Genomic DNA, 25,729 nt, shown 5'->3' with positions numbered 1-25,729 from the left:
ATTCAATTTCAGATTTTATTTTATAATCAAACACATTTAACTAAATTTAGTAGTCAGTACCAATAATCACATGAAATTCGACTAGAATCAATAAACAACATCTATGAGGTGATACTTAATACGTCGGAAATTTAAATCTCAACATTGCAATCCATGATATTTAATGTCAGAAAACTCACCATTTGCAATCCCTTTTTGTACTAAAAACAAAACATAGAACCCTTAAATACTTAAAATTTTGGTTCGATTCAACACAATAAGATAAACAAGCCTACTAGCATAAATTCTACCATATGATAAATGCCACAATAAGACCATAAGGTTAGCCCCTTTCTGCCGTCGACTCCTTTTACCGGCTACGCCTTGGTGATGGGTCAGCCGACCTAGACCGGGACCCAGGGGGTGACCTTGATGCTCTAGGAGGCAGTGATTGCATCTGTGCAGCCCGTGGTGCTTCCTTGGACTCGTATGCAGACTTCCTACAAGTTGGGGATCAAAACAAACCGCAACAGACTTAAGAAAAAGAACAAAAAATTTCGAAACATTCAAGGTGGGAAGATCAAATCGTTTAGTTGCAATGTGTTTATCGTAGTTGTTTTCATAATGAATGTTATTGTTGTTAGCTGCAGTAAATATTGTTCATGAATATTAATGGAACTACGGAATAGAGACCGTAACGTCGGGTCGTGCCAGTAATAGTTTACTACAGCAGACTCAACACAAATGCATATAAGGGTTGCAATATAACACGTAACTATGAAAGTTGAAATGAGGAAATAAGACTGTGACTTACTCGCCGTAGCCATTTCCACCAGCATTTTCATATCCTGGAGAATATGATCTGCGACTGTAATCACCACCACGATCTTGTGGAGAACCTCTCGGAGATCTCGGATGGTCTCCGTGCCTTCTATCAGGTGAAACAGAATAGTTTCCTCGTCGTCTTGGGACTGGAGAGTATGACCTGACAAAACAGATATCAAACCATTAATTATTTGCTTACACTCAAGGATATGATGGCAATTTGATAGCTTACCTAGAGCGATACCGGCTTCTAGAACCTGACGGGCGGCGAGGAGAGCGCATTGGAGATATTGAACGAGACCGGGAACGCCCTGTCACATCAAATGAGGAATTATCACAAGGTTATTAAATTATCACATAGCAGAAAAATGAATAAAAGATGATTTGCACAAATTCAAAGCAGAGTAGCAGACTTCACATTTCAACACACTCATACTTCAGTATGAGCATCGGATATCGATATATTATTAAGAAAGAGGGCAAGAGGAAAACAGTAAATAGTAAGAAGCTACAAAAAATATTGTAATGTACAAAATAACATACCATAATAAGACGATTGTCCCCCAAATCCTGATGGTTCTCTGAAGAATTACATGCCATATAAATCTCCAGGTAAATATAAGTAGAATAACAGGAAACCGAGTGCATGAGATAGGGATTACCTTGGCCTTGCTCTATGCCGCATCTCCTCAGGCCTTTTCCTATTCTCCGCAGCAACAACGACGGATATCTCTCTCCCGCCAAATATCTTACCATTCATGCGCCATTGAGCTTCAGCAGCATCATAAGAATCCACAAATTGCACAAATGCAAACCCTCGCGGAGCCCTGCAGAAAGTATACAGCAAGCCTTCACTTAAGCATGCGAGTTAACAAAAAGAGGAGACGGGGATGTTGAAACTATAATACTTTGTCACTGCTACAAGGCCATTACTTTGTATACTTTACATGTCTAAATACGGCTCCAAAGCACGACGACAAACGTAGTCGGAATTTATATAAGAATGAGCTTAGTGGCTGACCTTTTCCCTTAATATTCAAAATCAAAGGCAACTTCAAAAGGAGCAAGTGAGTCGAAAAATCTTCACATGCTTGTAAATATAAGAAGCACTCGATATCAACAATTTCCCTCAAACTAAATATCTCTTCGAGTAACCTTCAATTGGTTGGGTCTCGGATACCAATCTTCTTCCTCATTAAACCTCTATTTGATTGTGTAATTTTATAGTTTCGCTTCATAAAGGAACATTCTTCATATGATCATTACCGTAAAATCCTCGGATTCATCAAATGTGGGGCTTCGGCTTGTTTTTTACTTCAAACCAATTACCCCCTGATAAACCAGTTCAAAATTGAATTCACTCCAGAAAATTGGAAAAAATGTGTTTTAAGAAATAGCACGAAAAGCAATTGAAAGGAATTAACTTCATTTACATATACTGACATACAATGACTAAAGATCTAAGACGAGAATACCAAAAAAAAAAAAGCAGACAATAACCTAGGGTAATCTTACAAAATGTCTAAAGCTTGCCAACGTATAACTTGTAATGGCCAAAACTAAAGAAAAAGAAAATCGATTTATGCAGGTTTATGCATTTTCTCAACTGATATGTAAACTAAGTCACAATCTCAGCAGCGTTGGACTCGGTCAACCGTTTTAAGAAATAGCACAAAATGCAATTCAAAGGAAGCATACAATGACAAAAGATCTAAGATGAGAACACGAAAAAGTTGCAGGTAATGAATTGCTAAAGTTCATAAAACTCGGTTTAAAACCTTATTTTCCGACCTTAAAAGCTTGTTGTGCAATGATCAGAGAAGAAGAAGAAAACAGATAGGTTAATGGTAGGTTTATGCAATTTCTCATCTGGTATAAAAAGTAAACACTTTCAAATGATCGTAGCATGTGACAATTATTTGCTCCATATGAAAGTTAAACCAATTGTGGCAGGGAGTTGAATAATAAATTTTCCGAACCAACAAGCTCAGGCATCGACAAAAAAGCATGAATCTCATGCCTTAAACAAACATAAACTACAAAGACTAAAAGTTGCACCAATTGTTGCAGGGAGTTTATCAAATTTTCCCGAACAAAAATCTTGGGTTTCGAAGAAAAAATCACAAGGCTCGTGTTTTATCCCAATAAAAATAAATCAAACATAACCAAATGCGCCTTAAACATGAAACTACAAATAATGAACTTATATTGAGAACCATTACAAAGAAATGATGCAGTATTAAGCAAAATTACTTGAAGGATGAAATACAAACCCTGTATAGTAATCTTTCGGAATATACACATCTCGAACAAGTCCGAACCTCTCAAATGGAATTCGAAGTTCTTCCGGTCTGCAAACAGTAATCAAACAATTCATTTAACCAACAATTAAAAACAAAAAGGGGTTCTATTATGATGAAGATTTACCTGCAATCCAAAGGAATATTTCTAACTAAAAGGCTTCCATTATTCTGCTCCCTCCTCCTACCATACCCTCCACCACCGCCGCCGCCGCCACCACCATATCCCCTTCTCGGAGGACTCCTTTCTCGGCCTCCATAGCCTCTCCTTGGAGGACTATAGTATTGAGGACTGTACCTCCTCATCCCTTAAAAAAAACCCACGAACTTCATATATATGAATTTTCAAAGAAGTAAATAAAATTTACCCAAACAAGCTACATTAAACCATTTTTATTTCGTCATTTTAAGATAATCCAAGAACAAATAGAAACTAAAATGCATGAAAGATTCATGATTTGCTTCTTATATATTTATATAAATCCACAGAAACGGGAATTTCGTCTAAATCAAAAAATGCCCAGAAACAATTTAAATTCTAAAAAAAATCAGGCTTTCTTTTTGGCTGGTGAGAAAACTAAAAAACAGGAAATTGCATATTAGCATTGACTGGGTTGAACATCGACTATTTTCTGTTAAAATTAAATTTATAATAATATAAAAACAATACAATATACCCCCCCCCAAAAAAAAAAGCTAAAGAAAACGAACCCAAACCTCGAAATAGAAGGACAGAAAAGGGGTTGTAATTAGGGATTTGGAAGAAAATAAATGATTACCTGATAGGATAATTTGAAAAAGAGACAGAAGAGACGGGCAAAGATTTTGCTTGGAGTTTTAGATCTATTGAAGTTCTAAAACTCCCAGTACAATGTTAATGTTATTTATTTCCACGTGCTTTATTTATTTATGGGTAAACTACACTTAAGGACACTTAAATATGAATTTGCTAATAAACGGGTCATTTTTTCCTAGAAGTTACAAACAAGTAATTAAATCAAAATAGTGTTACATACAGGTCCCTTTGTCATTAAATATTAATTGGAATACAGACGTCGTCTAAAATAATAACAATTTTAGTTTTTAAAATTTATATAATTTATCAAATTAGTTCTAACATAAAATAGTATAAGAAATTTAACTCTTCATATTTAAAATTTTGATCATTTTAGTCTTTATTCTTATCCTAAACTTTTTATTTTTTCTCCCAAAATTGTTATATTACTTTCATGTCATTTTCATGGTATGATAACCGTTTAATAGTAGCTTGTTGTTGCTTTTGAGTTTTATGGTAGAATGTAGTTATCTAATTGTTGTTGTTTTTTGTTGCCCTATAGGTTGTAAGGCTTCGCCTTGATTAATTCATATCGATCCCGTCCACACCTGATTTTGGTGGGAGAGTCTCCCAGTAGGGATTTTCTGCATACTGATGGATTCGAACTCAATACCTTACTTAAGTGATAACAAACTGCTTATCACTTGAACAACCATGTTGGTATCCAATTGTTGCTTTGATCATATGTGCTTACTTGGTTTGACAGAATCATAAAAAGTGATTAAATTGATGAATTTTTTTAACTATGGAAGGATGAATTTATTGCATTGAGATAAAATTAGTATAAGATTTGGGACAAAAAAAACGTTCGTTTCAATTTTCACAACGGAATGATATGTTTGTAATAATATTTTAATTAAGTGATGTTTTTGTAACTTTCAAATAAAAATGATATATTTATTATCAAAATAATAATTAAGTGACATTGAATATAATCTACTCATTTATTTATTATTTTATTTAAAAGTTATATAAAATTGAGAAAGGAAAAATTGTTATTATAATAATTAAAGAAAGATTTTTCATGTTTTCTCACTTTAATTCATATTCTATTAATCAATGTGTAATTTTATTTATCTAAAAACATTAAACTGTTACAGTGAGTACAAAATCAAAACTTATAAAAAAATCCTAATATAAAGTAACATGATATACATAAATTATAATTTACTATATTATTTTACTCATAAGTTTATCTAATAGTCTAACTTTTATTATTTTTATCCTAAATCAAGTTTTATTTATGTGTAGTGTCTTTGAAATATCATAGATTTTTCTCCAAAGTTTTATATAATTTTTTTAATAGTTTAAGATGATTAAAAGTTGGTATTTGTTCATAAATTTTCTTAATTATTGATAATATATATTCTACAGATGTTATTGCTCGAACCTAAAATCATAGGAGAAAACAACATTCCTTTTAAATACCGAAACTATTCAATAGTTGGTTTAATATAACTTTAACAATGATAGTGAGAATTTATCATTCGGTTTCCTTATAGTACAAAAAAAATATCCAAATTCCAATTTATAATCTATCCTTATTTTATCAATCCATACATTTTTTAACAAATATAATTAAAGAACAGCTAATTTCATTTGATGGAATATATATATTATATATATATATATATATGATGTTTTTAAATATGTTTAAATAAGAGTTTATCAAAAAAAAATTGGTAAACAAAGGAATGAACAATACTAAGGGGCATTTGGTTTAGGGTATCTCACATTATCACAGGAATGGAATGTCATTCCCCGTTTGATTGGCAAACATTCTCAACCCCCGATAATAAGTTATTTCCAACAATGGTATTCTGGGGGTATATTACCGGGAATGTGATTACCCATTCCCTTAGTTATTATTACATTTATAGTGTTTTAGACTAAAATGCTATTAACATATTTTTTTTTTCAAAAATATCATTCTTCTGTCGTTGAATAAAAAAATTCTACGAAAGTTAAATTACAAATTTATCCTTAAACTATTTTAGATTTATAAAAAAATCCATAATTAGAATTTTATATAAAGTTCAAGGGTTAAAATAAAATTTTACCCTTTCATTAAACATATTTATCTTTTCAATTTTATAAAAAAATTAAATAAATTTTATGAATTTAAATTTTTTAAAGAAAATATATAAATTAATTATAGTAATATTATAGTAGAATTCAACTTGTTAAAAAACAAATATATAATAAAGACAATTTGGTAAAATATACATTCAAATAATCTTTTATTCCTTTAACCAAATACTTTAATCTTACATTCATGCTAAACGAACAAAACATAAATTAGAATATTCTCAGTAATCTTATTCTCGCCGATAATCTTACATTCCGTAAATCAAACTCACGGCTAAGAAGCATGAACAACAACTCTCTCTTCCTATACAACAATGCGGCCGGAGGAGCTGTGAGCCACAAACAGTCTAAACTATAGCCTCGATCCAGCTTTGCCATCGCATCAGCAACCCGGTTACCTTCGCGATGAACATGCTGAAGAACAACCTGCCAATTTCGTTTTATAACAGCCGTGATATGTGCAACGATCGTGTGATTATCATACCCATCCTGAAAACGCTTAATCATTCGCATTGCTTCTAAACTATCACATTCCATATTTTGACAAACCCCATACTCCCAAGCACCCATAAGATCAAATAAAACCCCCCATAACTCAGCTTCAACAACTGAACAAATGCCGATAAACTTTGAAAACGCCCGAATCCAAACTCCCTCGGAGTTTCGAAGCACTCCTCCGCACGAAGCAAAACCTGAATCAGAATTTCTAGCCCCATCAGAATTATCTTTAACCCAGTTTATCGGCGGAGGATTCCATACTGTGATCCTCGGTTTTGGCAGCCCCTGGGGATGTCTCTTTGCAACTTCCATGGCAATGGCTTTGCAAGTAATCTCCTTCAAGTGTTTGCACTGTTCAATCAAAGGCCGAGAATCACTAATCGGCTTTTAAAAAACCAGAGTTACGCAACAGCCACAACTTCCAAAATAAAATAGAGAAAATCGTCTCAGTGACAAAAAATTTCTTATAATATACGCTTTTAATTAATTTTTTTTGGATTTGTCAAAATGACCAACAAAATCGCAATGCGAAATAAAAATCGCAACGCGATCTCCAGAATCGCAAATCAGTTCTCAGAATCGCAACGCGATTATGAAGAATCGCAATGCGATAGTACAAATTCGCATTGCGATTTTCCAGAATCGCAACGCGAACATATAAATCGCAACGCGATTCTGACTATCGCAACGAGTATTCGTAAATCGCAACGACAATACGTAAAATCGCAACGTGTATCCGTAAATCGCAACGAGAATACGTAAATCGCAACGCGTATCTGTAAATCGCAACGAGAATACGTAAATCGCAATGCGTATCCGTAAATCGCAACGATAATACGTAAAATCGCAACGCGTATCCATAAATCGCAACGCGATTTTTAAAGCGCCATTAGAATCGCTACGCGTATTTTATTTTCAAATTCCAAACACGAATATTAATTAGAGAAAAACTGAACCGTCCACAGTATCCCGTAATCGCAACTCATAACCTAAAACCTAAAATAATCACAACTCAATCCCATCTCCATCTCTCACTCTCTACGGCGAAATCCGTCCCCATCTCCGAAGATTTCCATCCCCATCTCCGGCGAAATCCCTCACAACCATTCACGGTCAGAAATCCCTCACAATCATTCAGAAATGAAAAATCAACCTCCGAGGGTTAGTTTTTTTAATTATTTTTATTTTGAAATTTTTACATTATTTTAGGTTTTTCATATTGAAATTGATGATAAGTTTACTGGTAATTTAAATAATAGATTAACCATTTCACTTAGATTTCTTATTAAATTCATTCGATTGCTGCCAACAACAACAACAATAATAACAAAACCCTGATTCTCATATGTAATGGGGTAAAGGGGAATTAGGGTAGTAGGCTGACCCCAACGCCAGGTTGAGGGCAGCTTCCGTGGAAGACCTCCGGCATTCAGAAAATTAAAAATAAAGATAAGATGCAAATACGTGTATAAATAAATAAATAAATAAATACATAGATGAACAGTCTTCATATGCAGTCTTGATATGTGCGTCTGTAATGTGGAGTAATCCCTGTAAATAATTCCCTACATAGATTGCTGCCAATACTGCTAAACTGTTTAGTCTTTAACCCTGTGAAGTTAGTATTTGTCTTTGTTTTGTCTTTTGGTTGAAGTAATGCAATCCATTAAAGTTTCAATTTGCAGAATAAGAATAGTTTCTAAACTTAAAATCGCAACATGAAAATGAAAATCACAACACGAAAATGACTATCGCAACGAGAGAAATGAAAATCGCAACGAGAGAATCGCAACGCGAAACCAAAATCGCATTGCGATTTTCATTTCGCGTTGCGATTCTCTTGTTGCGATTTTCATTTCGCGTTGCGATAGTCATTTCCGCATTGCGATAGTCATTCTCTCGTTGCGATTTTCATTTCAACCAAAAGACAAAACAGTGTTGCAAATTTTAGTTTCAAGAATAAACTACTACTCTTTATGTTTATTGTTTTTGGTATATCTTCACAGTGTAGTTTTTAGTATATCTAACTTGGTATGTTTATTATTTTTGTAGAAATTTTTTTCGGCTTCATTGACATTAAGGAATAAAGTTAGCCTAGCCACTACAATTGCTTCGAAGCTTTCACCTGCACAAAGAAAATTGTTTGAGGAAACCTACTTCGGGCCATGGCTGAGAGTACAGCATCCGGGTGGAGATGCTAATTTGACCCATTTGTGGCTTCAGACCATGACTAGCGATCTACCCGATAGTATACAACGTGGTGAGGAAGAGATATGGTTTCATTTTCCACCGGCGTATACTTGTTTTGGGTGGAAGGAGTTCTGCTTAATCACTGGTCTACGATTCGGACACAATGATGTAGGCCGGTACACTCGTCATATCACCCACCCATCATGGTTATCCCGGGTTTTTCCTGATGAGTCAATAGAGAAGCCGAACTTACAGGTCGACGACCTGAAGAAATTGTTTAATAAGAAAGATGATTTTACTCGGATGAATGACGTCGATGTTGTCCGAGTATGCCTTCTAGTACTTTTGTATGCCGACTTTTTAGGCAGAGAGGCCAAACAACCTATTCCTCAGGAGTTAATATTATTGGTAGAGGACCTAAATGCATGGAATCTGTTTCCGTGGGGTTCGTATATATGGAAAGCTACCTGGACTAAGTTGTCGTCTGCCTTTGATGACCGAAAAAGTTTGCGTGGCGATGGGTCGAAATACACTTTGTCAGGCTTTGTTTGGGCCTTTAAGGTAAGAATTTCTATATAATGTTTTCAAAATTATAATTAATTATTTAACAATTACTAATGTTTGTTATTATATTGTTTTTAGATTTGGATATTCGAGGCTTTCCCCAGCATGCGAACATATGCATTAAAAACTTCAAATGATATTCCTAGGGCTATTTCCTGGAAGAGGAAACGTCTGTTGGATTGGGAAAACTTAATACCATATGCGACAATAAATAATATAAGTTAACACAAATACTATTATATATAAACAAGTTATTAATAGTAGACGTTTAACTTTGTTTGAGTTTTTATATTTTTAGGAGGCCAACACTCCATTACAGAGACTAACACCCATGGAGGCTGAGCTTGCCACTGATTGGTGGCAAGCTAGTCATCGTTTTTTTGATGGTATGAATGATGAGCAGCCTCCACTTCCTCCACTTCGAGAGCCATCACCTCACCCAGAGCCATCACCTGATCGACCCGACTATATACCTCTACAACGAGAGCCATCACCTATCCCGTCACATCATCGAGCCTCTTCTCCACCATCACCTTATGATAGGCGACCGAAAAAGATGCCACGACTTCTATCTCCCTGTTCTCCACCTCCACGGGATGAGTCAAGGGAGTTACGTGATGAGGTCAATGCCTTGCGTGAGGAGATTGGTACTCTACGCGATAACGATGGTGCATGGCGTGTGGAGGTGTCTATTTTACGTGGTGAGGTTGTCGCTCTACGTGAGATGGTAGTATCATTGCAGAATGAGGTTCATACTCTACGCAACGAGGTAAGTTTAAGATTTTCCATATTTAACTTGATGATAAATTTATTCGTAATTTCACTTAGATTAACCATTTCACTTAGATTGCTTAGTAAATTTATTTGGTTGCTGCCAATACTGCTAAACTGTTTATTTTTTAACACTGTGAAGTTAGTATTTGTCTTTTGTTTTGTCTTTTGGTTGAAAGTAAATTTGTTCGGTTGCTGCCAATTCTGCTAAATTGTGTATTCTTTAATACTCTGAAGTTAGTATTTGTCTTTGTTTTATCTTTTGGTTGAAGTAATACAATCCATTCAAGTTTCAATTTGCAGAAGAAGAAATAGTCATTGAACCTGCACTAAACCTATATGTTGTCCTTTTAAATGTTTATATAAGTGCTTACTTCTGGAATGTTATCTGATGCATTTTGTGAACAATGATATAATAATGACTTGGGTGAATATCGTGCAAGTTTGAAATATATTTGTCTTTGTTCTCACTGTTTAATATCATGTCTGTTTATTTACTGATTTATGTATTAATTTATTTTTAGCGGCCCGCTAAGGTGGATGCTCTACGTCGGGTTTTTCTTGCAAGACGGAGTTCACGCATCAGACGGCGTGCACGTGCCATTACGTCTCCGTTCACCCCAATAGTGCGAAAATCCGTAAGAAAAAGCCCGACTCACCTGTCATCGTTCAAGAGGCCTCCCCTATCGTTCAAGAGGCCCCTATCATCCCTCAAGAGTCCCCTCCCACCGTTCAAGAGGCCACTGTCATCGTTGAAGAGGTCCCTCCCACCATTCTAGAGCCCGATTCACATGGCGTAATATATCGAATTATTGAGAAGCCCCCTCACGTGCCGGACATGATGGATGACTGTTGGCTTTCGTATAAGTTACCGGCCAGTACCATTCCGGCAGATGAAGTGGAGAGGAAACAACTACTGGAAAAAATTCTGGATAATACCCTTTGGGCTAAGACCGCAGTTGATTTTTATCTACATGAGCGGAGCCAAGGGTGTTACGCTGACATATACAAACTCAACAATGATATGCATTTGTTGATTGAACGGTCTTGGTGGGGTGTATTATTAGGGGTTGAAGACAACGGCTATATCGATGGGGGGTAAGTCTTATATTTCTTATATTTAAGTTTGATTAATTTTTTTTAAAATTTATGTAATTCACTAATATATGTATTTTTTTGTAAAACAGCATATTGATGCATGGGTGACACGTCTTCTAATTGTAAGGAAATTGAAGAAAAATATTAAAAAAACGCGATATACAATTATGCCGACGTCTTTTCACGTAGTTCACTTGAAGAATCAACGACAGAAATCATATGTGTTGGCTAATGGACAAGCTAAACTTTATCCTGCATGGTGGGAGGTCGATAAGGTTAGTATATTTGTTTAAATATTTTAAAGGTGTTCATAAATAAGTGCGCAATTTGAATTATTACATTTCGATGCAGGTGTTTATCCCTGTTTTGGACCGTACTCATTGGCTTCTCGTCAAGCTTCAGCTCCCATCCCTAAAGACAATAATATATGAAAGCATGATAAATTACATATCATTGTCTGATTTGAGAGATATGATTAAGGGATGGAGCTCTCATTTGGCTAAATTCTTGGATGTAATTGATTATTGGACTAAGTCTGGAAACAAGAAGCCAAAGAAGTTCAATGTTACAGTTATCAGAGACGAGACCACGCCACAACAAATGAAGGAAGCCAGAGGGGATTGTGGTCCTCTCGTATGTATGTGCTTGGAGCGTTTGACGACAGGAAGTACACATTTTCTACCTCCCACCGATAGAGATAGAGGTGCAGTAGGCTTGTGGTTTCGGCATTTTATGGCTAGAGCGATATATGCGAGACGCTGCCTACCTGCATCCGCATTATGAAAGTGTCCATAAACAATTAGTAAGTCAAATGCAAGTGTTGTTAAACATATTTACTCTTTTTGGTTTGAAAATATTTGGTTAAGTAGCTAGAATTTAATAATTTGCTTTTGTAGGTTTTAGATGTGTAGAAAGTGTTGTTGATTCAATGTTTGGTTTCTGCAGGTTAATCCTGAAGTGAGCTGCGTGAAATGGATGTATGGGTGCAAAAGTTGATTTCATTATTATTTTTTGATTGTTTAATTGATTTGTAAAAGATGATTTGTAAATGTTGATTTGTTTAATTGATGTGTACATAATATTTGTGCTTATTTAATTGATTGAAATGTAATAGTTGATTTGTTGATTTTAATCTGCATTATATTGAATGCAAAGCAGACTATCGCAACACGGAAATGACTATCGCAACGAGAGAATCGCAATGCGAAATGAAAATCGCAACGAGTGAATCGCAATGCGAAAATGAAAATCGCAACGCGAAACTAATTTCGCGTTGCGATTTTCATTTTCGCATTGCGATTCACTCGATGCGATTTTCATTTCGCATTGCGATTCTCTCGTTGCGATAGTCATTTCCGCGTTGCGATAGTCAATTCCGCATTGCGATAGTCATTTCCGTGTTGCGATAGTCATATGATTTATTTCCTTGGATTTTCATTTAATGCAATTTGATCCTTATTCTATTTTTTTTAATTTGTCTAATGCCTTAATTTGAGCATTGAATTTAAAATATTTTATTCTAGTCATATATTAAATTTATAGATTAAATCTCCTAGATTTTAGAATTAACCGTTGAGCCAATTCTCACACTTGTTATCAAGATAATGCATATGTCATATAACTTGTCCAGGTTTAGGCAAAAAAAAAACTAAAATAACTAATTGCATATGAACCCCAGATCAGTTAGTAACCAAACAAAGTCTTAACCGATAGGCGATTTTCTCTAATTAATATTCGTATTTGGAATTTGAAAATAAAATACGCGTAGCGATTCTAATGGCGCTTTAAAAATCGCGTTGCGATTTATGGATACGCGTTGCGATTTTACGTATTGTCGTTGCGATTTACGGATACGCATTGCGATTTACGTATTCTCGTTGCGATTTACAGATACGCGTTGCGATTTACGTATTCTCGTTGCGATTTACGGATACGCGTTGCGATTTTACGTATTGTCGTTGCGATTTACGGATACGCGTTGCGATTTTACGGATACTCGTTGCGATAGTCAGAATCGTGTTGCGATTTATATGTTCGCGTTGCGATTTTCATATTCGCGTTGCGATTCTGGAAAATCGCAATGCTAATTTGTACTATCGCATTGTGATTCTTCATAATCGCGTTGCGATTCTGGGAACTGATTTGCGATTCTGGGAACTGATTTGCGATTCTGAAGATCGCGTTGCGATTTTTATTTCGCATTGCGATTTTGTTGGCCATTTTGACAAATCTAAAAAAAATTAGTTAAAATCGTATATTATAAGATATTTTTGGTCACTGAGACGATTTTCTCAATAAAATATCCCCATCATGCCCATCTCTCACAAAATCACTGGGGTTAGACAAATTCAAAACTAACCGAGCTTGAAATCCATATTCAGGAACTCCTGCAGTTTATTACCTTTAACTGTCACTAACCAGATTGATAAAGCAGCCGAACAGCGCCGTAAAATATGGTCAATGTCTTCAACCGGACTGTGACAAATATTGCAACGGTAATCTCCAGTAAAATGCCTCCTGAATCTCTCCATGTTAGTCATCAACCGCCCACAACAGATTAGCCATAAAAGAATTTTATACGTTGCATCCCGAGGTAACGCTTTATTAGCCCCCAAATTGGTTCAGTTGGAGGAAACGAAAGACCAATTCGAATTCTCTAAGCAGACTTGACTGAGAATTGCATGTCACTGCTCTCTTCCAGACAATAACTTCCTTTGGCATGGACTGAATCGGCCCTATCCTCCCAGCAATACGTAAAAGAACCTGCACAGGAAGTAGATTTTGAAATAATTCCCGCTTCGATCGACCATATCAGCAACCATAACTCTCTCATTTCCAATCGCTCCTGCTGCAATACAATGATCAATTAGGGGACCCAGCTCCGTGATCCAAGGATCAAGCCAAAATTCAACAGATCGCCCATCTCCGATATTCCAAGACACGTTCCGTATAACATCAGACCAAACTAGATTTAGCCCTCGCCACAGCCGTGAGCAGTTGACTCTAAATGACCTCAGGGATACCATCACCAACCTTGTACTTGGCTCTAAGAAATCGCACCCACAAATGATTTTTATTTGCCAAAACCTTAAAAGCTACCTCCATTAACAACGCATCGTTTTGTTTATCAAGTTGTCGGAATCCCAACCCCCATTGATCCACCGGTTTGCAATCATCCGACCACCGAACAAGGTGCACGCCTTTATCTACCGGCGATATACCCCAAATGAAATGCCTAATGATCTTCTCAATCTCATAACACGTACTCTTAGGTATTAAAGCCGTTTGCATTCCAGCCAAAGATAACGTACGGGCATTACAGCCATTCAGACGGTCACGCACAGATTGAATCAAATACTGATACGAAGCAGTAGTAACACGATTATGTAACAAAGGTACCCCAATGTATTTGCCCAAATCCGCAACTTCCTTGAAACCAAGAGCTGAATTAATATGATTCCTTAAGCCAGATGGAACATTCTTCGAGAAAAAGATGGTTATTTTTGGTAAACTCACTTTTTGACCCGATATTTCGCAAAATTTTCTTAAAACTGAACGAATAGCAGCAACTTGCTCCATCGAAGCTTCAGCAAAAAGTATCATATCATCCGCGAAGAACAGATGAGAAATGCCGGGACTAGAAGCTGAAGTACGAAAAGGTTTCCAAGAACCTGCCGAAGTCTCAACCTGTATGGTTTGGCCAAGGCGTTCCATGCATAACACGAATAAATAAGGAGACAAAGGATCACCTTGTCTTATTCTTTGGGAAGGATAAAAGGATTCAGTCAAAGAACCATTCCAAAAAAATTGGGTGCAAATAGACAAAACACATCTCATAAGCAGTTGACGAATCCGCACAGGAATACCAATGTCACTCAAAGTAGCCTCGATAAAGTTCCATTCCAAAAGATTATAAACCTTCTCTAAATCAATATTGATAGTCATCCAACCTTTAAGCCCCTTTTTCCGGTTCATGAAATGAATGACATCCTGCGTAATTATAGTATTATCTGAGATTGATCTACCCGGAACAAAACTCATCTGATTCTCTGCAACTAACTTGGGCAGTACCGGTTTCAAACGATTAACAAGAATTTTATTTTTTTGGATAATCAACAATTTTATTTATCCAAAAGGAAGCAGCAAACTGCTACAAGGCACATAACAAACAACTAGATCAGATCCCAATCAAGACACAACCTCCTATTTACATTATCCATCCTGTTCATGCGACACCTATACAATTTAATTCTAACAGCCTCTCTAATTTTATTTACAACTGCATCAGCCGAACGAATCACACCTCTAAAATGCATGTGATTTCGTTCCTCCCAAAGAAAATAAACAAAACCAGTCCAAACTAACTTGAGAATGCGAACTAAAAGGGTTTTACCTTTCAAATTCAAGGTCAACTAGCGCATGGCATTATCCCAGCAGTTCAGCGCCTGAAGCTAGAGTCCACAAGTCTGCAAAATAACACCCCATACCTCCCTTGCAAAAGAACATTCCAGGAAAAGATGGTTTCAAGATTTCTGGCTAGCACCACATAACCCACATACATTATCAGTCTCTATGCCAAATCTGATTAATCTGTCTTTGGTTGGCAATCTGTCGAGTATCACCATCCAAGCTACAATAGAAAATTTAGGAACATGGGCTGGGAATCAAATAAGTCTATGCCAATCAACCTTGTCCCTCCTATCACGAATACTATCTCAAATCCAAACACCTTTGATCTGTGGCAAGTTAGTAGCAGGGCAGAATAGTCTCCTAGCCTCCTCCCTCAGCTTAATCAGTTTGCTAAGAATCCAGTTGAATTGGGGCTTACTGTCAACATTCCAATAATCCATAGACTTAAAGCAATAATCTTTAATCCAAGCAATCCACAAAGAACCATCACCAGCTAGAATGTTTCTGACAAGCATAAGGCAACAAGCCTTACTCCAATCAGCTAACTTCCTCATACCCAGACCACCCTCAGATTTTAAAGAACAAACCTGGCTCCAGCTTACTCTAGCCCCCTTGCTGGAATATCACTTCCCTTCTAAAAAAAAAAACCTCATGCAAAGCTTTTCAATATCTCTAATAACACCCTTGGGCAAGACAAGCTGCCTACTCCAATAGCCAAAAATGCTAAACAGAACAGACTTAACAAGCTGTAGCCTTCCCCCAAAACTTAGATTCCTGCTAGACCATTTATCAATCCTTTCCTTAATTTTCACAAGCCGAGCAATCCTTACTTGTAAGCTTACAAGTAACCAAAGGCACACCCAGGTACCTAACAGGTAACTGGCCAATTTTAAAACCAGTAGCTATTTGGATCTGTTCCAGTCTATTCACAAGCACCCCACAAGCAAAAAGTTCAGACTTCATAGCATTCAATCTTAAACCTGAGAGTTCATAAAATTTGTCTAAAGTGCTAACAACCCCCATAACAGAATCTAATGACCCATGACAAAACATGAGTAGGTCATCAGCAAAGCAGAGGTGAGTAAGGAAAGTTTTCTTGCATTTTGGATGAAACCTAAAAACACCATTTTTGGTAGCAACATTCAACAGAGATGAGAGGACATTCATCACAATAACAAAGAGATAGGGAGATAATGGGTCCCCTTACCTTACTCCTCTTGCACCTATAAAATACCCTACCAAACTACCATTTAAAGAAATAGAGTACCCAGGGGTTGTTACACATGCTTTAATCCATCCACAAAATATGTCAAGCAGACCCAAGGCTTCAAGAACAGTCAATAGGAAATCCCAGCAAATTGAATCAAAAGCCTTTTGGTTTAAGGAGCATCTAGGGAAAGGTTTTTCCTAGAGTATCCCCTAACAGAACTGGCTAATCCCTTCTGGATTTTTCACTTTTGGTAATAAAACCAGCACTGTTCTATTTAAACTCTCATGCCAAATGCCATCGTTCATAACGTCACCAATATACTGACACATCGAGCTCCCTACCACATTCTAATTACGTTGGAAAAAAGCTGCATGAATGCCATCAATTCCGGGAGCCATCTCGAAAATAACATTTCTTATTTCTTCATTTGAGACTGGTAAACCCATATTATTCAACAAATGGTGCGGAACAATAGGGAATAGTCCCTTATATTCATAGGCAGAAGGATCCACATTCGAACTCGTAAACAATTTTTAATAAAATTGCACAGCTAGCCGCTGCAAGTCCACTTGATCCGAACACCATTCACCTGTCTGATCCTTTAAAGCCAAAATTTTGTTCTTTCGGCTTTGCGCCATGGTGGAAGCATGAAAAAAAATTCGTATTACGATCACCAAAGACAACCCACTTGGAACATGCCTTTTGTTGAGATTACCTCGACACCAAGTGAAAGGATGACCATGAAAGCCCAAATCGAGTAATCCAGAATCACCCATAAAATCCATTAACCCTTTGCTAATACCAGTCTGCAAAGACGAACAAAATCCCCTCAAACCACCCAAGGATCATCCTGACCTGGATCAAGCTGTCGAAGTTGATTCCAAAGGTTCCTGCGGTACATGCCATTAGGACTTGCGTACACCGCAGTAAAATTAATCCACAAAGCTCTCCCAGCTACCAAGAAACGGCCATGAACAAACTGATTCGATAAATAGGTAACTTCCAGAGAAATAGAAGAGTCCCTCTTTCGAAAAGAATGTTGAAACCCCAAACTCGCAACCACTTTCGAGGCTCTCCAACCACTAATACGCGGTTCAAACAATGCTACCACCTTAGGCCAATGCTCACTAAAGAAATTTTGTAATATCTTCTAAAAGTAGGGCTAGCCGCACCCTGACAATTCCAAAAAAAATATCTCGCCATGATAAAATACAACAAAAAGGAATAAACGAAACTAGATGGAGGCCATTCCATCATTATCTAAGTTTCTCTTCTGCCACTGACTCATCCATAAGATCATCCTCAACGCAAGAGTCAGATTCAATAGTGCGAACATTAGAAATAACACCCATTGAATCTGCTTTTAGTCCAGATCCATCCGAACCAACATTATTTCCAACTTGTATGATCAGCTGGTTAGACACTGTATGCACCCATTCAGAAAGAACCGTACGATTTAAGTTACTCCCACTCAAGTTTTTGTTGCCTACTCCGCCACGACGGTTATTCTCTTTGAAGGATTTATTACCCAGTACATGAGGTTTCTTGATTTTAGTAGCTATCTGAGTTTTGTCTCCATGTCCTTTCTCAACAATGGACACTGCTTTGTGAGAGCTCGATGGAATGTTGGAATTTGCCTCAATAACCTTAGTCGATTGACCATCCACCATAGGAACCACGGTGACTCCATTTCCCCCCACACTAGGATTTTTCAACTTGCGATTCGGATTGGATGCCATATAGGCGGCATTACGGATAATAGACCGTGGAGGTTCCATCAGCTTTTGACCGCCTCCCATGTTTTTATCAACCTTCGACGGTGAACCTGCTGCAACTTCCTTCTGCTTATTCACAACAACAGGCTGAGTCATCGGTTCTTCCACCTCGACGACTTCCTGTAGCACATCAAAGCGGGAAAAAACTGTCTTACCAACATTACCATCTTTATTCCCCTTGTTCAAAGTTTCTGGTCTCGGTTTAAGACGATAACTATCCACAACCATCCATGGTCCATAAAGTTCCGAACCCGAAGACGTAATGGAAGGTGGTGGAACCTGTTTTGCTTCCTTATGAATAGCATCCAATTCATCCTTACTCCTACTTCTCTCCAAACAACCTTCTTTAGAGTGATCATACCTACCACATTCAAAACAGATTTGATTCAAGTTCTCATATTCGTGTTTTTGAATAAACCCGTCAATACCAATACATGGGAGAAGTGGTTTGTACAGGTATACTAAAAGAGCTAGACGAGAAAATTTCCCTCGGCCTCCAACTTGAGTATTATAATCAACCTTGATTACTTTCCCCGTAGCATCAGCAATACGGCGGAGCAGTGCCTTCGAATTACTCGAAAGTCTAACCCAAACAATAATTTGAGACGGATATTTTCTGACGTGGAAAAGTTACTACTCCAAGGTTGCACCGTTAAGTAATTCCCATATATCGTCGAGGGACCATCCGTAAGGGCTCTCACATAATCCTGTTCATTCGAAAATTGCACCAGAGGATAATTATTATACAGATCAATTAAACGAAACTCACCCACAGGTTTCCATAGCATCTGTACTCTGGCCAATAATGTTTTGCAACCAATTGAACGACCCAACAAACGGACAATAAGAACATTACGCATGCACTGGTCAAATTGTTTATGCACACGATCCGAGAAACGAATCTTAGGAAACGAACCAGAATTGTCAACCACGCAATCCTCTCCTCCAAAACTGTCGCATGATCCACTCCCATCGTAATTGTCTCCTGTTGATTCGCTGATCGCTCCCGTCGGTCCCTTAACCATGGTAGCGTACGAGACTTTATCTAATCCCACCTCAATCGGCGAGTCCCCAGTGTGCTGTAAAGTATTACCACTACCTTCAGGAGCATCTGCACAACTACAGGATGAACGAAATCTCCCCCAGCATTGCTTATTTCCATGTCTTCCCATAGAGGATTTTCAACTAAGGTCCCACTATGACTTTTACTCTTCTTCTAATCCCGATTATCAGCAAGCGGCGAACCAGGTCTTTCGTGACCCGGAGGTACAGACAGATGCGGAAGAATATCCGGTGGCCGGCTAAGCACATCGACGGCCAAGTCAACGCCAGGATGAGAGCTAGGGTTGTCCATACTGTTTAAGTAATAATAGAGTTTATCATTTTCTAATCTGCTAAAAAAAATATTTTTTTATAATCCATTTTTTTATTTCATCCAAATAAGTTTTAAATTTCTTTTTTAAGGAAATACGATTTTAGTTGTTTACTTGCATTGATTACTATCCTAGCCAAGAGGAGAATTTTAGATTAAATTTGAATTGAAGTTGAACCAAAAATTATAAGAATTTCTTTAACCTCTAAACAAAGCCCAAAAAGGTAAGCCCATTTGTAGGGGACGTAGAAAAACTATTAAACAAAAGCCGGAAAAAATGAAAAACTAAAACGCCCACCGTGGGGCTCAAACCCAAGACCACAAGGTTAAGAGCCTTGTATTCTACCGATTGAATTAGACGGGCTCTATTAATGAGGGATTAATTTTTAATATTTATTACATGTTTTTTACTATAAGTTCTTTAAACACATAATGTAGTGTACAATAGGTATACATTCCTAATTTATTTAAAATTTTCTTATGATTTATTTGAATAAAATGTAAAATATAACTATCTGATTTAAATAAAATATAAGTGAATTATGTGTATAAAATATAAATACATGTGAAATTATATTAATTAAATTTATATCAGTGTAATTGATTATTTTTCACACACACACACATATATATATATATATATATATATATGACAAGATAATTAAATAGAAGCTAAAATAACTAGGGAATTATGTGTCCAATTGAATATTTTTAATATCCATGTAGATTTAATATCAGCGAGGAAAGCACTTCTAAAGTCCCTTTGCTGCATTTTCCTGATAAAAAAAAGACTAATAAATAATTAAGCAATTAGGTGGTTAAATAAGTATTTTTAACCTCTAAAGTCGATTTGAGTTAGACTCTAATAGAAAATAAGAATTGCTCATAATTGTTTTTATTCACGAAATTTGAACTTAATATCTTATTTAAAAGATATCAAACTCTTTACCACTTAATCCGATAAATATTGATTAATATATTCAAGTTTATGCTTAATAAATTATTAATAAATGAGATAATTTCTTATATTATATATATGGGTAGATTAATAATTGTCTTTTTAGACTAGCACTTCATCTTGTACATCACAAGTTGCTCTATTATTAATAAGTTTACAATATGGTTATTGCATTTCAAATATTTTTTGATTCTCTTAATTAATCAAGCTGATATATTTTTAATGTATATTATTTTTCGAGTAAAAAAATATATTTAGATTATTCAACTATAAATAAATTTATATTTTGGTCATTTAACTTTTGATTATGAGTTAATTTAGTTGATTTTTTTAATTTTTTATAGGTTAGTACAATACAATTCCTCAGTGACAGTGTTCTTTGATATTTTATACTTCATGAATTTGCAAAGAGAAACGAAGTGTTTTTTTTAAATAACATTACAATATGTTTTTGCTGCTTGTCTCTTAATGGCAATCATCATTGCTTAAGGTTGATTATATATCAAATTAATTTTGAAATTAGTAATGTGGTAAGTTTCATCTATCAATGCACAACAAAATATTTTTATAGTTTCGTTCTAGTGGTCTTATACCTTCCAATCTATTCAATTCAACGATAGCTCAACATACTCCCATATTTCATGCCGCCTTCGAGGTTCAAATATTTTATATTAGTCCTTAAACTGTGAATTTTATTATAAATTAGTTTTTAAACTTCAATGTTTATATTAATTCCTAAACTATAACCCAATTCTAAATTAGTCTCTAAACTTTAAAGTGTTCTACATCAGTCCTCGGACTATTAGAATTATTTATTTTTTATCTTTCTATTAACGTGTTGTTAATTAATCTATTTTTGAAGGTCTCAAGAATCGAACACATGACCTTCTAAAAAGTTTAAAATGTTTTAAGGTAATGGGAATTGGACATGTACATTATGGAAAAAATATTTTTGAAGCTTTTGCGAATTTTCTAAAAGACCAAATGTTACATTTTTAGTACCTTTAAAAAGTAAATTAAAAATTTCAATAAATAGAGTTAACAATAAATCAATAAAATGATCAAAGTAGAATGATACAAATAATTTGAGTATTGATATAAAATATTATAAAATTTAGGGATCAAAGTAGAATGGGCTCATAGTTTAAGGATTGATATAAATTGTTTTAAAATTTAAGAATTAATTTAGAATGAATGTTGTAATTGGGGGACATTCTATACAATGATCTCTAGAACGTTAAGGTCATAATCCGGGTCGGATTTTGATAGGAATAACCTGAACTCGATCGGGTTGGATTTTTTAAAGGTGGTGTTCTAGTCGGGTTAGATTCGATTTTAAGGTGAAAAATATATGACTCGACTCGACCCGGAAAAAATATAATTCTACCTTATATATTTAAGAATAATTTCAATAATATTCTTCTATATATTATTTTTTTCAATTAAATAATTGTTTTTTTGAATAAAAATAATATTTTTTATTATTTCGTATTAGATTAGATCAGGTTCGAATTTATTTTAAAAAGTCGAGTCAAATTCAGATAGAATAAAGAGTATATATTATACGAGTTGGATAGAATTTTAAATAAAAAAATTATTATTTTCGAATAAAGTCGAGTAGATCAAAAATCTAACTCAATCCGATCATCCCTACCGACATCGTAAGAGAAAAATCAAAATTCTCACCCGCCCAAAACACGCAACTAGACACGTAGTGTACCCCGATTACCTTTTCCAAAATCTAGAAAACAAATCTCGACCGCTCATTCTTTCAATTCCAAGGGTTCAAAATCACCATTTTCACCTCCGAACATTCCAGAACCATGATCAACAAAATTTAAAGCATATAAAATCACTACCCCTTATTGCAAAGCCACACAGTTCAATTCAAAACAACAATCAAATATTTTTGTTTTCTACGGATTTCATCATTTGAATTCGTTGAAATTTCTAAGCGATGGCCGGAAAAGGAGAAGGACCGGCGATCGGAATAGATCTCGGCACGACTTACTCGTGCGTCGGAGTATGGCAACACGACAGAGTCGAAATCATAGCCAACGACCAAGGCAACCGTACGACGCCATCTTACGTCGCCTTTACCGACTCCGAGCGCTTAATCGGAGACGCTGCTAAAAATCAAGTCGCCATGAATCCTATCAACACCGTCTTCGGTAAATCCCTGTTTTCTCTTTTATTTTTTCAAAAAATTGTGCTTTAGATTTAGATCTGAGACTTTGCATGCCTTTACTGATTTATGACGTCATTATTTGATTAGCTAGAATTTAGAATATTTGACTACATTGTTTATTTGTGTTGACTTGAAATTTATACCACTTTTGCAATTAAAATTATAAGACTTTTTTGTGTAATTTTGGTGACTGAATTTTTTTTTTTTGTAATTATAAAAAAACAGATGCTAAGCGATTAATCGGCAGAAGATTTAGTGATTCATCGGTTCAAAGCGATATGAAGCTTTGGCCTTTTAAGGTGATCGCCGGTTCTGGTGATAAGCCCATGATTGTTGTCACTTACAAGGGCGAGGAGAAGCAATTTTCCGCTGAGGAAATCTCATCCATGGTGTTAATCAAGATGCGTGAGATTGCCGAGGCTTACCTCGGATCCACGATCAAGAATGCGGTCGTTACGGTGCCGGCTTACTTCAATGATTCCCAAAGGCAAGCGACCAAGGATGCCGGAGTCATTGCTGGACTTAATGTCATGCGTATCATCAACGAGCCTACGGCCGCTGCCATTGCTTATGGTCTTGATAAGAAAGCCACCAGTGTTGGTGAAAAGAATGTGTTGATTTTCGATTTGGGTGGTGGTACTTTCGATGTTTCCTTGCTTACAATCGAAGAAGGTATCTTCGAAGTTAAGGCAACTGCAGGTGATACGCATTTGGGTGGAGAGGATTTTGATAATCGGATGGTTAACCATTTTGTTCAAGAGTTTAAGAGGAAAAATAAGAAGGATATCAGTGGGAACCCTAGAGCATTGAGGAGGTTGAGGACTGCTTGTGAGAGAGCGAAGAGGACTCTTTCGTCGACTGCCCAAACTACCATCGAGATTGATTCGTTGTACGAGGGTATTGACTTTTACACCACCATTACTCGTGCAAGGTTTGAAGAGCTCAACATGGATCTTTTCAGGAAGTGTATGGAGCCGGTCGAGAAGTGCTTGAGGGATGCTAAGATGGACAAGAGCAGTGTCCATGATGTTGTCCTTGTCGGTGGTTCGACTAGGATCCCAAAGGTGCAGCAGTTGTTGCAAGATTTCTTCAATGGGAAAGAGCTCTGCAAGAGCATTAATCCCGATGAGGCCGTTGCTTATGGTGCAGCAGTTCAGGCTGCCATCTTGAGCGGAGAAGGAAATGAGAAGGTTCAGGATCTATTGCTCTTGGATGTCACTCCTTTGTCACTCGGACTCGAAACAGCCGGTGGTGTTATGACTGTTTTGATCCCGAGGAACACTACTATTCCAACCAAGAAGGAACAGGTCTTTTCGACATACTCGGATAACCAGCCCGGTGTCTTGATCCAGGTTTACGAGGGTGAGAGAGCTAGAACAAGGGATAACAACCTGTTGGGTAAATTCGAGCTCTCTGGTATTCCTCCAGCACCCAGAGGCGTACCCCAAATTACAGTTTGCTTCGATATCGATGCCAATGGCATCTTGAATGTTTCCGCCGAGGACAAGACTACCGGCCAGAAGAACAAGATTACAATCACAAATGACAAGGGTCGTTTGTCTAAGGAAGAAATCGAGAAGATGGTTCAAGAGGCTGAGAAGTACAAGTCCGAGGATGAGGAGCACAAGAAGAAGGTTGAAGCTAAGAATGCATTGGAGAATTATGCCTACAACATGAGAAACACCATCAATGACGAGAAGATTGGATCCAAACTCGACCCAGCCGACAAGAAGAAGATTGAAGACGCCATTGACGGAGCCATCCAATGGTTGGATGGCAACCAGCTAGCTGAAGCCGATGAGTTCGAGGATAAGATGAAGGAGATTGAGAGCATCTGCAATCCCATCATAGCCAAGATGTACCAAGGTGCAGGGGCCGACATGGGTGGCGGCATGGATGATGATGCCCCTCCTGCCAGTGGAAGCGGTGCCGGACCTAAGATCGAGGAAGTCGATTAAACCAAACATTAAGCTAGTAACAGTTGCTGCTGGGGTCTATATATCTTATGTTTTCTGCAATTTATGTTTCAAGTAATCTCTGTCTTGAAAACTTCGGTTTGTATTTTTGGGAATATATCCTATTTAAGGTTAATGAATATTTTGCTTTTCAAGTATTTTATATTATTATATGATTAATTGCAGTTTAGTACCTTCGCAAATAACGTTTTATTGGTTTAGTACATAAAATTCCATTCCATATGGGAAACCTAAGCAATGAAAATTGTGAAGTCCATTACTATAATAAAACAATATTAGTTGTACTAATAATTTTAATAAAATAATATTATTGGTCGTAGTTAAGACGATGTTATGATATTTTAATATAAAAGTTAACTCTAAACATTGGAAATTTGTTAATTTGGTTTTTTTAATAATACTATAAAAGTGTGAACAGATTATGTTACTATAGAGATTAAATCTTAAATTTAATTTCAAGGTAATAGAAAGATTAAAACTATAATCAAATCTAATATAAAGCATCAAATAGTCCTAATTATGTTCTTAAAGTGTTGATATTGTATGAATTAAGATTTTCCATTAGCGCTTAATTGTCAATTTAATCCTATATTAATTTTGATGTGAAACATAGGAATAGACCTCAATTAAAACGGAATTTAATTTGATTTGATTTTGAGTTACTCTTTAGAAAAATTAAGTTTGGATTGAAT

At 36.2% G+C, this 25,729-nt stretch overlaps 2 protein-coding genes across 3 annotated transcripts; one reads left to right on the top strand and one right to left on the bottom strand.

The window, feature by feature from the left end:
* Positions 1–266: 266 nt before the first annotated feature.
* On the bottom strand, positions 267–17,285 carry LOC120217533 (serine/arginine-rich SC35-like splicing factor SCL30). 2 transcript variants are annotated; one of them, XM_039214622.1, is made up of 9 exons: positions 17,281–17,285; positions 15,174–15,184; positions 3,232–3,412; positions 3,078–3,155; positions 1,467–1,631; positions 1,348–1,385; positions 1,037–1,115; positions 794–964; positions 267–479 (listed from the first exon to the last, which is right to left on the bottom strand). In XM_039214622.1, the coding sequence occupies exons 3-9, from the start codon at positions 3,408–3,410 to the stop codon at positions 350–352; spliced, it is 840 nt and encodes a 279-aa protein (XP_039070553.1). In that variant the 5' UTR covers positions 3,411–3,412; positions 15,174–15,184; positions 17,281–17,285; the 3' UTR covers positions 267–349. The 2 variants fall into 2 exon arrangements, with proteins under 2 accessions (XP_039070553.1, XP_039070552.1); XM_039214621.1 differs by lacking the exons at positions 15,174–15,184; positions 17,281–17,285 and adding an exon at positions 3,884–3,935.
* A 5,474-nt stretch (positions 17,286–22,759) lies between these two features.
* Positions 22,760–25,020, top strand: LOC120217532 (heat shock 70 kDa protein 1). Its single transcript, XM_039214620.1, has 2 exons — positions 22,760–23,044; positions 23,287–25,020. Exons 1-2 carry the CDS (start codon positions 22,831–22,833, stop codon positions 25,017–25,019), a joined length of 1,947 nt encoding a protein of 648 aa, XP_039070551.1. The 5' UTR covers positions 22,760–22,830; the 3' UTR covers position 25,020.
* Positions 25,021–25,729: the final 709 nt, after the last annotated feature.

The sequence above is a fragment of the Hibiscus syriacus genome, unplaced genomic scaffold (genome assembly GCF_006381635.1).
Source record: "Hibiscus syriacus cultivar Baekdansim isolate YM2019G1 unplaced genomic scaffold, ASM638163v2 tig00110187_pilon, whole genome shotgun sequence".
In the NCBI taxonomy this organism is placed as follows: Eukaryota; Viridiplantae; Streptophyta; class Magnoliopsida; order Malvales; family Malvaceae; genus Hibiscus; species Hibiscus syriacus.
Note: the sequence above shows the minus strand (reverse complement) of the source record. Positions and strands in the feature narration are given on the sequence as shown.

Bases quoted from the DNA above. Each gene is read 5' to 3' on its own strand.
- LOC120217533 (XM_039214622.1), bottom strand. From the start codon at position 3,410: ATGAGGAGGTACAGTCCTCAATACTATAGTCCTCCAAGGAGAGGCTAT. The intron at 3,156-3,231 runs GTAAATCTTCAT...TACTGTTTGCAG, and splicing joins AATATTCCTTTGGATTGCAG to ACCGGAAGAACTTCGAATTC. The intron at 965-1,036 runs GTAAGCTATCAA...CTGTTTTGTCAG, and splicing joins AGAAGCCGGTATCGCTCTAG to GTCATACTCTCCAGTCCCAA.
- LOC120217532 (XM_039214620.1), top strand. From the start codon at position 22,831: ATGGCCGGAAAAGGAGAAGGACCGGCGATCGGAATAGATCTCGGCACG. The intron at 23,045-23,286 runs GTAAATCCCTGT...ATAAAAAAACAG, and splicing joins TCCTATCAACACCGTCTTCG to ATGCTAAGCGATTAATCGGC.